Source organism: Tachypleus tridentatus, chromosome 13 (genome assembly GCF_004210375.1).
Source record: "Tachypleus tridentatus isolate NWPU-2018 chromosome 13, ASM421037v1, whole genome shotgun sequence".
NCBI lineage: Eukaryota > Metazoa > Arthropoda > Merostomata > Xiphosura > Limulidae > Tachypleus > Tachypleus tridentatus.
Genome location: NC_134837.1, coordinates 238,585,522 through 238,601,754, shown reverse-complemented (window position 1 = coordinate 238,601,754; position 16,233 = coordinate 238,585,522). Strand labels below are relative to the sequence as shown.

General features: G+C 33.4%; 1 protein-coding gene across 4 annotated transcripts in view; it reads left to right on the top strand.

Annotated features, from left to right (window-relative positions):
• The window catches only part of LOC143238024 (cilia- and flagella-associated protein 44), a 134,534-nt gene that overhangs the window by 111,603 nt on the left and 6,698 nt on the right, over window positions 1–16,233 (top strand). For 3 of the 4 annotated variants that reach the window (XM_076477910.1, XM_076477909.1, XM_076477911.1), the window contains exons 30-32: window positions 10,289–10,605; window positions 11,856–12,061; window positions 13,075–13,300. In XM_076477910.1, coding sequence (XP_076334025.1) covers window positions 10,289–10,605; window positions 11,856–12,061; window positions 13,075–13,300 — 749 coding nt within the window. Of the gene's footprint in view, window positions 1–9,279; window positions 9,560–10,288; window positions 10,606–11,855; window positions 12,062–13,074; window positions 13,301–16,233 lie in introns of those variants that run through there. The other variant, XM_076477912.1, reaches the window with a different exon arrangement.

The window sequence follows — 16,233 nt, the reverse complement described above, 5'->3', positions numbered from 1 at the left end:
ATGAATGCTATGTTATCATTTTGAAGGTTATATGTTCTATCAGCACATTTACACAGGCTTCAGGTAGTGATACTCTGCAGGAGAATTTTTGGTTTTACGTTATCAGGAAAATGATTGTTCAGTGAGCTGATCTTCATGTGGCCTCCCTTTAAGTATAGTGGTTCATACATTTTGACATACAACCTGTAACTTTGGAAAATTAAGGTGATGTACTGTTATAGATTTTAAATAATTTTATTTTTAATATTATTATCTTTAGTTACCTCAGCTCCTTAACATAAATTTTGTTAGGTTAGTTAATACTCATAGTTAAGTTCAGATTCGAAATTAGGCCTAGTTATATCCTTTATAATATACCATTCACTTAGACATACTTTGGATCTTTGGTACTTTAGGATTCCTGTAATTCTTCTTACTGGTATATAAATCAGTAGTTTAGCTGTATTGTCCTTTTTCCATATATCATATTAGCATTTGCTACTGCAAATTTTTGTTATTATTTATCTTTTATCTTTCTTCCTAATTACATAGTTTGTTTGACAAAGAATGTTGAGAAAATGAGGTAAAAGTGTAGAAAAAGGTGAAGAATTCTGTTCAGAGTCTTCAAGACATGGTCGTTTACCAATGAGCTGTTTTTCATTATTTTATTTTTATTGGACTTGGGGATCCATAATAAAAGAAGAAAGATTCAGTGCCCACTGACTACACCCATCATGGAGCCCTAAGAAGGACATACTGCAATGCTAAACAAGGACACTGCAGCAATTCCACCATATCCAAACACCAGCACCAGACACAATGTCCAGAACACCCACTGAGAACACCCAACACTGGTACTTAATTGACCCTAGCCCAAGAGGATCAGCAAATTGACTCTGGGTAATTACTCTCTTGGTGTACAGAATCAGCAGCAATTCAAAGCCAAAGTGGTTGTTGGGGTTGGATCTCTCAACAACCAGGATCCTCTCCTCCTCCTCATGGGTTGCCATTCACAGCAAACATGTGGACATTTAGATTCCAGAGGAGTTAAACTGAAAGTACACATCCCCTCACTATGTACAGGAATCCACTGTGAGAGGAGTAAGTAAGAGATTGCATAATGTGTCCTAAAAGGAGTTCATTAATAGGGAATCAGAAGACACTTAAAAGGAAACCAGAAATCTCAAGACTGGATGATTATGCTAGAAAAACACATACAAAGTTAAGGATTATCTGTGCCTGGATGAACCTAGGACGTTTAGCTGTTATACCTGGAGGATGAGCAGGAAACTTTTAGAAGTTACATGACCCTGAGTTACTTAGTTCTGATAAAAATCACATGCATTAGTTCTGGTTCAGTAAACTTCAGATATAATTCCAGCACTATAAAAGCTGGGCTAACACATACAGTAAAGGGGAGGAAGACTTTACAAACAAAATGCAGTATAATTTTCTTAAACCTACAGAGGAACCTTCTAACCATCTCTCATCATGGAAAGTTTTCAGTATTGAGTTTCTTTGTAAATTAAATTGCTTTTTCTCATATTACCTAGCAGAGTAATGAATTATTAGGGATGTTCTGTTCTTAATATTATATGCTGCAGTAAGTAAATACTCTGTTTTATAATGTTTATTCTGCCTATGTCTTTATTATTTATATACATTCCTCAAACTGGTGATCTCTGTATCCATGAATGCATATCCTGGCATTTAAGTACATGTTATTTGTATTAAGTATCCTCCATCACCTGACCCACCTGTTATATTTAACTTCAGCCCTCTTTTAGTGTTCTTAACTCTGTAGAATCTGTTTGGGAACAAATTTAGTGAAACTTTGGCTTATTGTTTTTGTGCTATATGTTTATATTTGCTTTCACCTTAAGAGTTAACATCTACTTATTTTTAACCCTTCAAACCATAATTCTTGGTTGACAGTTCTCATAGGTTGAGTATTTTTTCAGTTTTTTTATCTGTTTTGTTTTGGTAGTAGAAATCACATTTTTCACCATGTGACAGCAGACTATTCCTGAATATTTACTTTCAAAGGCTTTCTTTTATAAGTTTATGGTCTTGTATTTTTTGTATCTCACTCTCATTGGATTGCTTGGTTATTAATGGAACCTATTGCAGAACAGTTCCAGATTTAGGTGAGGGAATGTGCCCTGGGCTCCCCCCCCTAGTTGCTATAGATAAAATTACATGTAGATACTCTCAAGGCCATTACATAGTTTTGTTTTATGTTGGTTGTATTATACTACACGAGCTCTCTATAGTTTATTTTCACTGGATCTAAATTTTAAAAAACTAAAACTATAGAACAACTTGCCATTTATGAGTATTGTTATCAGTTTTAGACTTTATGATGTGTGCAGAAACTTTAATTATAAGTAAATTTATTCATATCATGTTATACAAAATTTATAATATCAATACACAGTTTAACACATTCCTTTTATCATGACAACTAAAATAATACCAAGTTTAATGAGGTTTACTATTGTAGTGTATGTAAATTTTGTTGTTCAGTAAATTTCAGTCACAGAGGTACCAGTTTTCACTTTTTTTTTTCTTATGTAATCCCTCTAAGCAATTAATTCAGCAAAAAAAATCATAACTGCATCTTATCAAGATAGAGAAATAAACTTGGTATTGTTTTAAAATCACTATAACAAGCTCTACGTGACTAATATGCTTTTATTGTACACTAATGTGAAGTACAACAGACAAGTTTTAAAATGTTGATGTGTTCTCTCACTGGAAAGAGCACAAGAGGAATTTCAAAATCTTGAAGAGAGTGATGCACACTGGAAGTGCATTTTGTAAGCCCATAAGCATGATGAAAAGTCTGGTCATACTGGCTGCTCTTTGGAATACCAGATTATGGAAAGAAAACAATACTGCTATGAAGTATTACATCAAGTTGTAGAAGTTTCAGCAGAAAGAGGGTAAGCCATTTGTGAGAGTGAAATGAGTATCGGTTCAAAGTATAATGGCAGTTTTTTGGCTGTATAGAGTTGATAGCACACAATTTTACCCACTTCTAGCAAAACATATCTAAGACATTGGAAGTAGTGAACAAGGCAAAGCAGGATATCTCTCACCAACCCCTGTTTAAGAGTTCATTGAACTCATAGCAAAGCAGATAACAAATCATGTTTTCAAGGAAAGTTAACATTCCATGTATTTCTCAGATTTATCTCATGCTGATTAGCTCAGTGTTACTGTGCAGTATGTGTTGAATGGCATACCCATTGAACACTTCCTCACATTTTTGCAGATTGAAATTCATAAGGCTGCACAACCCACACATGGCTTCCCAGGCTAGTTGAAATCAGAAGAAACTGATATTATGGATTGCCATGTTCAGACTCATGATGAGGCAAGCAACGAAGCTTGAAAATACTCTGGAATGCAAGAAAGACAGAAGAGATGTAATTCACTGGTCATGTTTGTGCCACACACAAAGTGATTCTTTGAACCTTGTTGGATCAAATGTTGTTGATTACTGTGTAGAAGCTGTAAGCTTCTTTGTTTTTCTGGCAAATGTTTACCAATTTTTTCTGCATCTACCTATCATTGGTCTGTTCTAATGAAATATCTTGAGGGGGAAGAGAAAGAAATTCACAGTGAAATCTAAGAAACAAGGTGGTCCCCTCATGCAAGTGTAACTGCAGCATTATTCAAAGGATACAAAAACATTCTGCGTGATATTGGTGATGATGAAGCACAAACTACAGCTGTGAAACATGAGGCTAAATATTTTTCTCAGATAATGGATTTGCTGCAAACAGAATTCTTCTGGGATCCCTGGAACATCATTATTTTCAGATTTAACACAATGAACAAATCACTGCAATCTGCAATCACTTATGTTACATTGCTATATATTTACTAGCATCCCTTATTTCTTTCTTAGATACACTGTGTGAAAGGTTTGTAAGTTTAAGAGGGAATCACAAGCAGCATGTGGTAAAATGGAATACAAGGAAAACAAAAAATGTGGGTAGTTAGGAGTGGGGGGATGGAACTGTATGAATCTGGAGTTAAATATATAAGTTATTGCCTTAAAATGTCATTGATGATAAAATTTATGTTTACACAGTTATCTTTAGTGGTTTTAAGGTTGTGTTAAACTCTTGCACAATGGTGAACAGAGAAATAAAGGAAGACAGTACCAAATTAGCTGTACATTATCTACAAGATTTAGACAAAGAAATATATCGTCAAGAAATGATTCAGTCTGTATAGTTTGCCAAAGGAAGAGGTTGCCACACACCATTGTCACAAGCTCAGCTTTTCTGTGAACAAGGAATTGAAGATGATTTTTCTAATATATCTGTATCTCTAAGAATATATCCTTGTTTAATGGTCACAAACTGATGAGGGAGCATTCATTCAGTAAATTAACAAATATAAAGAATAAATTGTGATAAATAATTGGGGATGATCAACTAAACACTGCTGAGTGTTGAGAGTGAACTGATGTAAATAATCTGTTTTAAAACCACCATTCATAACGTTGCTGATGCTAAAACAAGAAAACATGACATTTTGAAGATATCTACGTAGTAGACTTTATTTTGAAATCTGTATTAAGATATGCTTCTAAGTCAATATAATCTGTCTCTTGAAACCTAAAGGGAAGAACACATTTCTGTTATTATTAAACAGTAGATGACAGTTCCTGTTCAGAATGTCTACAGTAATTCACACTATACATGTAATCACTATGTAATATACATCTTTATAGTTTTAAGAGTATATCTACACGTATTATACTGTATTGTTTTCATAATAAAAGAGTGAAAATGTTTTATGGAAAACAAACAGTTACTATTTGTTTAGAATTTGAATGATTTAAGTAGTTGTAGATTTTGTCAGACACCTTTTTAATAATATTTACCACTCACAAGTATCACACCCACAAAAGATATATATATTATATATTTAACAGTGCTCTTAATTTTACGTGCTGGCCATGTGAACAAGGCAAGTGGCCAAAGCCCCCTCAAAGCTTTAACCTGGCTCCAGGATTTATTGGTTTATTCATATAGTGCAGAGGAAAGTTACTAATCAAAGGAACTACTTTTCTAATATGTGAATTTGAAGAGTATTTTCCTCCAAAATGCAGGTCTAAATACAACCTGCTTAATATCTCATAAAGCAACTCTGACGTTTCAAAAAACTGTGATAAACAATGTTTCTGATATTCCTTGAAATAATTTAAAGTATGTTTGAGAAGGTGATACAGTCGTGTACAAAAATAAATGTAAACAAAAGTGTGAGGTGAGCACAAAGAATGAAACATGCAGACTGGCATCACGTAGACAGTTAGATATGAGCTACAAATTAGTTTGGTTCATTTTAAGGTTTTTTAACATGTATATATATATGTGTGTGTGTGTCTGCATATGTATACTTACACACTGCATATGTGTACAGATGGACATATCATGCACTGAATGTAGAAGGTTGAAACAAAACATATTACTACTTATGCTGCAAGGTAAAAAACACAGGTTCAAAAAATGTAGTACAAGGATGTTGTTAGATGGTGGTAGTCATATATCAACGAAAAGATCAGTTCATATTATTTAAAGTTGTAAGTTGATTGCTTTATATGCATTTGTGTGTGGCTTTTCAACTTAGTTCATTGTTTGAAGAAGACAATTTATAATAGACTAGAAATTTTCTGCAGTTTAAAATCATAATAAATGATAGTAACTAAACAAAACTTATCAAAGATACTTTTCTTATTATAGAGTTTAAGTTACAAGTTTATTCAAACCAGAATTTTGATCTTCTGTTCTTATGTGTTCACATGTATGACTGATTCTTTTCAGTTTTGTTTCAGGCTTTTTGGACCAATTTTAATCTTAAAACCATTCAAACAAATTGAACTTTTATGTAGCAGATGAATTGAATTATCACTTATCTCAAAAATCATGCTTTTAAATTCTGGAGGTGTTTCTAACACTTTTGTGAATTTTGTCAAGATGCATTCTAATGATTTTGCTCTTTTGAAATGTTATGTCTGTTGCATCATTTCTATTCTCAGGGGAATTTACTAGGTGGCATATTCTTCTATTTTGAAGATCTGTAGCTTTTTTAGGATAGCTTGTTCCCATATGTTATCAGTCTGGTCTTTAACCTATTCTTTACAAATTATAACATTATACCCAAGTGCTTTAGTTCTGCTTGCATGTTTGGTTTGTCATCTTGTTGTTCTATATTTATCTCATGGGTGAATAAATCAGTTTTAAATTATATATATATTTATTTATGCCTTAATAACTATCTACCCTTAGGCATGAGTCACAATATTTATTATACCTCAGATATTTGTCGTCTTGAATAGATGGACATAATAGCTTTAACAATTTGTCCTTTAATAGGGGATATTCCCTCAAATACATTTAATGTTGATTCAATCTGATTATTCTACCAGCATTCACTTTTTAGTAACATGTATGTTCTGTTTTTTTTTAATTCTGATCATATAGTAGCAGTAGGTCATTTGTCTTGTTATGACCTTATCATATTTACCAAATTGAGTTGTTTCTTCATCTCCAACCATTGAAACTGTGAACTTTTAAATTTACTGGTAATAAGCATTTTTGTGACATCCTTCACATTCAAGCATGTTCTTGAATTATATAATTTTCAGCAAGGATGCATAAACCTTGCAGATATTTATACTCATCTCTCTGAACAACAAAGACATTATATTACCTTAAGCTACTGCTATGAACATGTTTGAACATACTGTAAACCTTGAACAAAGCACTCACTCATAAATTTTCTAACATGTGTTACACCAGCCTATTATGTAATCATCATTTGAGCATAACCTCCACCAATAGGAAGGTGACACATCTTCTATGCACAGTACTTTCTTTAAATACCATCAATGGAACAAAGGCTTTTTTTTCCTTCATACTGCTTTGTTCAGACATGTTTTTTCTTGAAAATGTATGGCACTTTTACACTTATTTTCATTATATTCATTATCATTCGTACTTCAGCCTTTCTTTTCTTAATTGTCTTGATTGTAAGAAAGATACCAAATGTTAAACATTCCATTTACAACCTAAATTTCAATTTGCTTCTAGTTTTCTCTTCCAAGTGAGGATTAGATTATTCCACCTTCATCCTTCACTGTTTGGATTACATATATATGGCATTTTTTAAAAAGAAAACCTTGGGCTACCTTGTTTCATGAGCCTCCTTCAGTTGAAGCTCTTCCATCAGAATGGAGCTCTCTCTTTCCATCATCTTTTCTCTAACTCTCCATCTGTTCATGCTTCATCTTAATTTAGAGGTTGTACATCATGACCGTATATATGTGTAAAAACGGCTCATTTGGGTTGAGAAAATTTTTTACATAGAGGAGCAAACAACGTTTCAACCTTCTTTGATCATTTTCAGGTTCACAACCTGACAATGATCAAAGAAGGTTGAAACGTTGTTTGCTCCTCTATGTAAAAAATTTTCTCAACCCAAACAAGCCATTTTTACATATATATTTTTCTCTTCAAGTGGTTTTTTCGACATCACATCATGACCTTGTTAGCTTTATTTTGAAAACTAGTATATACCTGTTTTACATCATGACCTCAATTTTCTTCTTACATTATGTCCCAATGTTTTTGTTTGGTTTGGTTTGGTTTCTTGGATGAACTTTATTGGGTTACCATACTTTCTGACATTCACCTCCCTTAGTCTTTTCTCAGGAATCTGTCTTATACCCTTTCTTTGTAATGAAGTTTTTGGGGGTGTTTCTTTTATTTTGGAATGTTGAGCTTATTTTGATTATAAGCAGCCATCTCTTCTGACTTTTTTCTTTCCTTTTTTGGATGAGAGGGTCTCCACCAGGTTCTTCATAATCTATAGTCTCTTAGAGTGTTGTTTCTTGTCACTAACTGTTGATGTACCTTATATGAGATATTGCAGGTGACAATGTTTCTGGTCCAACATCCCCCCCCTTTTTCATGGGCTTTTTACAAACGTTTTGCTCTTCATGTCACTTGATTAGCATGCCATGGAAGAATTCCTCAACACCACTCTAGAGTTTTACTCCCATCTTTTTATTTTTTTCTAAAAAGATGAGAGGTTGGTGCCCTGTCATAAACCAGTCTCACTTGAACCAGCCTCTGTCTTTCTTTAGTTCAGAATAAACAGTTTTCACAGTCAGGAAGCCTTTCTTAATTTATTCGTTTTTGAGAAGTAAAGCTTCTGTTGTCCAGGCTATCATATCTCCTAAATTTTCTGTGTCAGAGGATTTCTCTTTTTTGGGAACTTTCTTTTCTCTTGAACACACTCATATGTGTCCTCTTCAGTGGATTCTGGCCAATTATTGGAAGCACATCTAGAGATTTATTTTTTCCCCCTTTTACTGTCATGATGGCTTACTCAGTTCCACATAACCCTGGACATTCCTGTTTTCTGATCTCACCCATACTGGCATCTGTTTGGAGCCCTCCAGACAAGTGTGAAGGCTTATAACACTCACATATTCAGGTTTTGTATAGATTGTTTTTAACTTTGTGCTTCACGACAATAAAATCTATAAACAAAACCTCTTAATCACTGTCTCTGTTTAGGTGAGGTGTAGTGCTGAATGTCTGATTCATTTCCAGTGTCTGGTTTCTACAAGAGTGGATCCTGTAGAAATGCACTTACAAACTGTTGGCTGCTCAACAGGCTATCAGTCATTTTCTGGGTTATTTATATGGTCATGACTCATTAAGACTTCTTTGGTGTCAATTCTTTCTATCACTGACAGAGAGACATTCTCTCTCAAGACTCCTGTCATCCCTGCTCTGTACTTACTCTTTTGGGCCTATAACCTCTACATTTGTAATTCAATCTATCATATCTCAGGAGCTTAGGCTATGTTAATGGATCAGTTATTTCACTTAAACCAGATCCTCTCCCTAGAGTGGACCTCCATTCTTTAGTTTATATTTGATTTGCTTCCAATATGAGAGCCCTATCATTATTGCCTTTCTGACCTCCCTCAACACCAAGTTTCCACTCTTTTGGTCTTCAGTCTCCAACTCTACAGCTTTGAAAATTCTATGTTTGGAGTGGTTTGACTCATTTTATATGCTTCAGACACATTTTCTTCTCTTTCTTGCCTTGGTTGCTCCTGGACTGCTTACTGCAGGGACAGGTTAATCTTTTTCCCTGACTACTATTTTCTTACTAAACCTTAAATGTTTTTTCCATTACTCCATCTTTTCCTTTTTTTCACAGTTGAATCATTCTAATTCAAATTGTCTCCTTTATCCTGTCTAGGCATTGTTTCTCCAGTTACAAGTTATTGGAAAGATCAATTTGGAAATTCCTCATTGACTAGATAAAGTCCCACCATTATAAGATCAATCAAGCACAACTCCTTAATGGGTAGTAGGGCTTGTGTGTTACATGGGAATGTTGTACAGACAACCTCACCACATTATGAACTAAGCCATTCCATATGGTTAGGCCAGCTGGATGGATCTTGCATCCTACTTAGATGCAAGTTTTGGATAATGGGATACTTCCTGCCAGCACCTGATTATTCTACTAAATATCTCGTGTAAGTATTTTTCAATATGATACAGCCTAACTTATTGCTCTAACTGTATTACACACTTATGCTCAGCCAATCGCTTGGGAGTTAATGGCTAGTTGAGCAATCTTACAACCCTCCCATGTATGCAGCACTTTAACCAGCTCACAGAAGGTAATTTTGATGATATATTTTGCTGCATCACCATTATTGGGTAAAGAATATCCTCTGTCTGAAAAGAATGTAGTTTCTCATTGAGTGATGCTTCACTAGGCTAGTTGCCTCTGCAGTGGGTGACGTGCTCCATGGATATTTCCTTTCTGATGCAATTATTTCTGAAATGGGAGTTTGTCTTTATCTTTATCAGCCAGTAGTTTGTTGAGTGGGTTTAAAGATGATGTTTACTTCATTATTCAACTTTGAAGTGAAACAAAATAATATTAATGTTTAAATTGTAACCAAGGTTACAGTGACTTATGATGTTGAGCAGAAGTCATTATTAGTATTGGCTTTTCCATACAAAATGTAGCTGAAGATGATGATATATTGTGTACTTTTATTGAAGGCCTATATGAATTAACTAAGGATGAAATATTTAAAATATTATTAGAATTATTGTGATTTTATTATCACATATGAGGTGAAACATGGATATGACTTTGAGTTAAACCAAATATTACCTGGCTTGAAACTGTATATTAGGCATCCTAACATATATCTGAACAATTAATTAAAATACTCTTTTATTTCTAGAGTCAGAATCTGAGAGTGATAGTAGTGATTCCAGTTGGTCCAATAATGTAGATGATGATAGCTACAAAGAGGATGGTTCCAAAGAAAATAATGAAATGACAGTTTTGGATGACAGTATATGTCCTGAAGGCTGTGAGCAACATGATTTTGATGCAGTGTGTGATTTACGGGAAAATAAATTAAACATTGAAGAAACACTTTTAGAAGAAAAAAAATCATTAGATTATTTGAAAAAAGAATATGAAATGCTCAGTAAAAAACTTAAAATAATTGATTCTGGACTTAAGGGAGTTCAAGAAGAGATAGAGATTTTTCAGGTACAGTAGATTTTTATGTTCTGATATCACCCTAAAATATTTTCCTTTTGTTAAAGTGTAATGCTACCAGATACAAAGTAAATTTTTCTTTTAGTTTTATTTAAGCCTCCTGATTAATTTTATACACTTGAAAATGTTGTTCTTGGAAACTTGCATTTATTAAAAAGTATGCAATAATTTATCAGTTTTCTAAATTGTATTTAAGTGTTTCACTGTATTTTAATCAAATATCGTAGTCTCATATACAGAGCATTTAAAGTTTTAAGTATTTTGAAGATATACCTTGCATGGTAAGTTATTTGATTGTACAATAACATTTACAAGTAACTATTCTGTTTAAGTTGTTTTGTTTTTTTTACAAGTAGAATGACCAAACAATAAAGAAAAAATTGTTTTTATTTTATTTTAACATAAAATAATAGATTAAATTTATAGGGAAAAGTTTTAAACACAAAACTATGTACTCGTTAAAATAAAAGTTAATTTTCCTTTCACATTTAAAAAAAAGATAAAAATTGCCTATTAGCATGTTACCCTCAGTCATAATAAGCCTAATTAACATATCTGATATTAACACTGTTACACATTAAATATATACTTTTTAAAATCTCGATTGGAAGTAAATTATTCTTAAAACTTTCAAAAATATTTTAATGTTTTATTTTGTTCTTTTAATACAGTAGCATGTAGCTAAGGTAAATGAACTTTTTGCTCTGTGTATCCTGTTTTGAACCTGCAATTATAAAAATATATACTTGTTGCAATTGTGTTAATGCAGTTTTCATTGGCTTTATTTTTAAGTATAGATTTGAAAAACATAAATAAAATGCAGCAGAGCAACACTTAGAATGTAAAAAAAAATTACTATGGTCATCGGGTTATTTAACATACATATACATTTATTGGTTTGATATTTCATTGAGTATTATTTTTCTTAACTAATAATGTAATAAAATGAAAAGATAACCCTAAGATCAGTTTGAGATTAATTTCATTTTTCTTAATTTATTTTCTTACATTAAATAATATAATTAGATTCATTTGTTTCAAGAATTGGCAAGTAATCTTTGAATTTATTTGAAAGCTCCTTAGAACCATTATATATTTGTTAACATGCTAGAAGTGTATGATGATTCTAAATTTTACAGTGAAAATGATTTTTGTACATATATTTTGAACTGACCTGTAATTTCATATCTTAATTGTATTTAGTATTGTTGGTACTTAAGAATTTGTTTCAATTTTCACAGCTCAAAAAACAACAGGAATTAAACGAATTAGATGTAGTTGTACTTCTGCACTTAAGTCAGATCCAGTATTTTAGCTGCTCTCAAGAAGGACAACTATTTCTGAATTGTCGAGATGCACTTGTTTTTCCTTCTGATGAACTTGATAGGCTTAAAGAAAGAGTAAATGAGCTGAAGAGTGAGGCTGTTTATCAAGGAGATTGTCAAAGGTAAAAAGAATTGCTAGTTCTTTTTTCAAAGTGCTTTGAAAAATCAGTAAGATTAAAAATGAAAGTTCAGTGCACAATGTTCTACTAATAGTTTGACTTACTATCTTATATTATTATGTATATTACGTATAAAATTATGACAAAAGCTAAATGCATGAATTTGATTCAAGCACAGTGTTTATGTATGTAAGATTTTATCAATATGTCTTTTAAGTAATTTGTATCTGACTCATAATATCTGAAAACAGCACAAGGTCAGAAATTTCTGGAAAACTTATTATAATAACAAGCAAAAATTGTTTTTTTTACTAAAGTTAGCAACTTTATGTTTAATCTATTTACAGCTGAGCATTTTGTAAATGCATTAAAATTAAAATTCCTATGAATAAGTAGGTAAATGACTATTTGAGATAAGATCAGTTTCTAACAGTGAATCTCAAGGTTTTTCTGTAAAATATAAAGTATTGTTAGCAGAAACAATGCACAGTATTTACAAATTGCCTGTTGGTTCATCAGAACATTAACTGTTGAGATGTGCCACTGACTCATGAGAGGGCAGTTAAATTTTCTACACTTAAGAATTAAATGGGCATATAAGTTTAATTCACATTAATGGTAATGAAAATTAATTATGGTTCTTAAAGAACTTACCATTGGAGAATAAAACACAGATTTTTTGAAGTAATATTTATATGATTTCATACAACTTTGAATTTCTTTGGCTGACATCTATAAAATTTTAAACATTATATATATATATATATATATGTAATTGTTCTGTATTTACCAAACTCTTCTTTACTGAACAAGTTCCATTGCATTACAGACTACTGTTCAGTCTGAAAAGTATAAAAACCAAAAATAACTAAACACTTATTTGAAAGTAATAAATTTCAGTTTAAAATTTATATAAAATATAGACATTTAAATTTTTAAATTCTTTAAGATTTAAAAAAAACTCATGTATATGCATGTGTGTGTGTACCTAAACAAAATATTCTCCCATTCTTCAGAGAAACACATATGAAATACCAAAAATTGGCCAGAGAGTGTAAAAGAATGGAAAAAAAAGCTTCTGAGTTAACGCAGCAATGTAAAAAAGAAATGACACAACGCTTTGGCCATGTTGTGGACTTAGAACAGTTGGAGATGCAAGGAGCAAACATGAAACTGGGGGAAATACAGGCAAAGCAGAAAGCTCGTCAGTTGCATCATGATAAGGTTCTAAAGGAATGGGAGGTACTTCTGTAATTTTGTTAGAAATTATGAAAAGAATAAAATAATTGTAAACATAGACGTAATGATGGCAATCATTTTGGTATTTAAAAAGAAGAAGAGTGACCTGTTGCCTCCTTATTTTTGGATGACATACCTATTTATTTTTAGCATTGAAAAATTTAAAGATGTATTATAGACACACACAGTGAAAATTATTTTTGTATATATGGCCAGAGAGTGTAATCAAATGGAAAAAAAAACTTCTGAGTTAAAGCAGCAATGTAAAAAAGAAATGATACAATGCCTTGGCCAGATATCTGTTTTTACTTGGTTGTTTGACAAAGGTCTGCCCTTTTTAATCATTGTTTGCTGTTGGGCAGCCCTCTTGCCTTTCTTTTGTTTTTCCTATTTTTTCCATGTATTTTCCTCTCCAGTTACTTTCCTTCTTTTCATATCCCATATTTTCTCCCACTCTGTTCATGGAAGTGGGCTGGGAACTTCCTCCTACTGCTATCCACCTCTAACATTCCTTACACTATCAGAATTGTGCATGGTTTGTAGGTGTTTTTACTTGTTTGCTGAATAGTTCATGTGGAGGTGAGAAGTTGATATAATAATAAAGCATATGTATGGTGAAAGAAGAATTGATGCAACTGCATTTTGTAAATACTTGTAATATAAATGTTATACATGGGAGAACTATTAAAGAAAGTGAATTAAGAAATAAAACATTGTAATTGAGAATGCATATTTTACATAATGGTAACAACTTAGAAAAAAAAATCAGTTTTATGATACAATTACCTACATCTGCTCAGTTACAGCTATTCTCAGTGTGCAAATTTTTGCTTGCCAACTAGTCTTGAACTCCCACCTAATTCCGTATGTATGCCACATGGTTCTGCTGTGTTTAAACATGCAAATTAGTATGCAACAACATTCCACCAGTAATAATGTGACACACTCTCTTATAGCAGTTGAACCCCTTTGGCATGATGTTGTTAAAACCTAGTGCTTGATTTTGGACATTTTTTTTCTTTAGTGCTGTTTATCTGGTGATAGTTCATTATCTTTTATCCTTGTGTGGCATAAAAGTTATGATTCATTCCATCAACTTATTAGTTGTCTCTATCCTCAGCAGTTAAGGGGACATTTGATCCCAGTACTTTTGTTCCTGCACTATATTCTCATCTTTTGGGCTCACAGCTATCAAATTTGTTTCCTGTCTTGTCACAAATCATCTATTCTACCCCCAGAGTAGTCTTTCTACTCCAGGTATGCTGATGGCTATGTTCTCAGTTTGGACAATCCCCAACTGGGTACATTTGCCTCTCACTTGTATGCTAAGATTCTCTTTTGGTCCCCAGTTCTATATCCTCTGGCTTTAGACATGGATGCATTCAGCCAGAATTGGAAGGACCTTTCTTCTATACATACCCTAACATCTATCTTCAACCCCAATTAATTTCCTTATGTTCCCACATCCCAGCTTCATGCATAACGTTTTTCAGGTCCCTTGCAAGGTGTTTGAGACTATCTGTATATTTAACATCCCTGTTGTCTCACACTGTATGTTCCTTGTTCATGTATGTATAATATATTGAAGAATGTTCTGTCATTGGTCTACCTGATGTGGATGATTCTCTTCCTCTCCTTCTCTTTCTCAGATATCTATTTTTACTTGGTTGTTTGACAAAGATCTGCCCTTTTTAATCATTGTGGGCTGTAGGGCAGCCCTGTCACCTCTCTTTTGTTTTTCCTATTTTTTCCTTGTATTTTCCTCTCCAGTTACTTCCCTTCTTTTCATATCCCATATTTTCTCCCACTCTAATCAGGATCGTGTACTGTGTCTGATCCTTGCTTTACAGTGTTACAAGTCACACACAACACCCTTCCATGGCTCTCGCTTCCACATGTTTACTCAGGGAATCTATTTCTAATGATATTTCTCCTATCTCACTTACGTGTTTGGTTCGTGTGGTTATCAATATTGCATTTTCCTTTCTTTCCTGCCAGTTAGTCTGTGTATTGTACCATCTGATTTGTCGTTTTCCAATGTCCTGGGCTGCTCATTTCTCTCGTTTTTTGAAGATTATCCAGGTTGACTTATGGACCACTCCTTACACCTTGGTGTCATGCTACTTGCATTATCTGGCAGATTCCTGCTCAGCTAGGTAGTATCTTCCCCCTGTAACCATTTTCCAGATGTCAATACAACTCTAAATGGGTAAAATTTTTTGTTTCATTTCTTTTCAGGGACCTACTTAACATATTATGGATCCTGCTCTGTGGTCAGTGATGTCTGTCTAGGTATACTGATATCTCAAATTCACACTGTGAGTACCCTAAGGTCTGTCACACTCACTGTTGAGATGGGTTATTCCACAAGAATACTTGCAGGTTCCCTCTCATTGTACTGCATCAGAAATATATTCATACTGGACTGTACATGCACTCGTGTACTAACATGAGTAAAACAGAAAGAGACTGCTGCCCATCTCTAAAATTCCTTACACTGTCAGAATTGTGAATGATTTGGTTTTTGAAATAAGATTTCATGGTCACTCATTGCACTTTCTCTGCTGATGCGTCTTCTGGACTTTTACCACTTCCCAGCTCCTAGCCACTGGAGTGATAAAAAATTCTACCGAGTGTGCATAATACCACTCAGTCAAGAATAGAACAGAGACATTCTGTTGTGGGCCTAACATTTTACTCCAAATGCTGCCAGTCTGGACTGGATTTTTCTGTCTGTTTTGTAGTTTGCCCCTCTGCCTAGAAACCCTCCCTCCTACCACTGAATTGTGGTCCCTAGGCAACTGATTTTGGTTGGAGCTGGAGCAGCCAACATAATTCCTTGCATGAAAGTGGGCTGGGAACTTCCCCCTACTACAGTTTGGATGTTAAACACCCATTGGCAATTGGTTTTGAAGTGAAATTGACTTTCCATATTG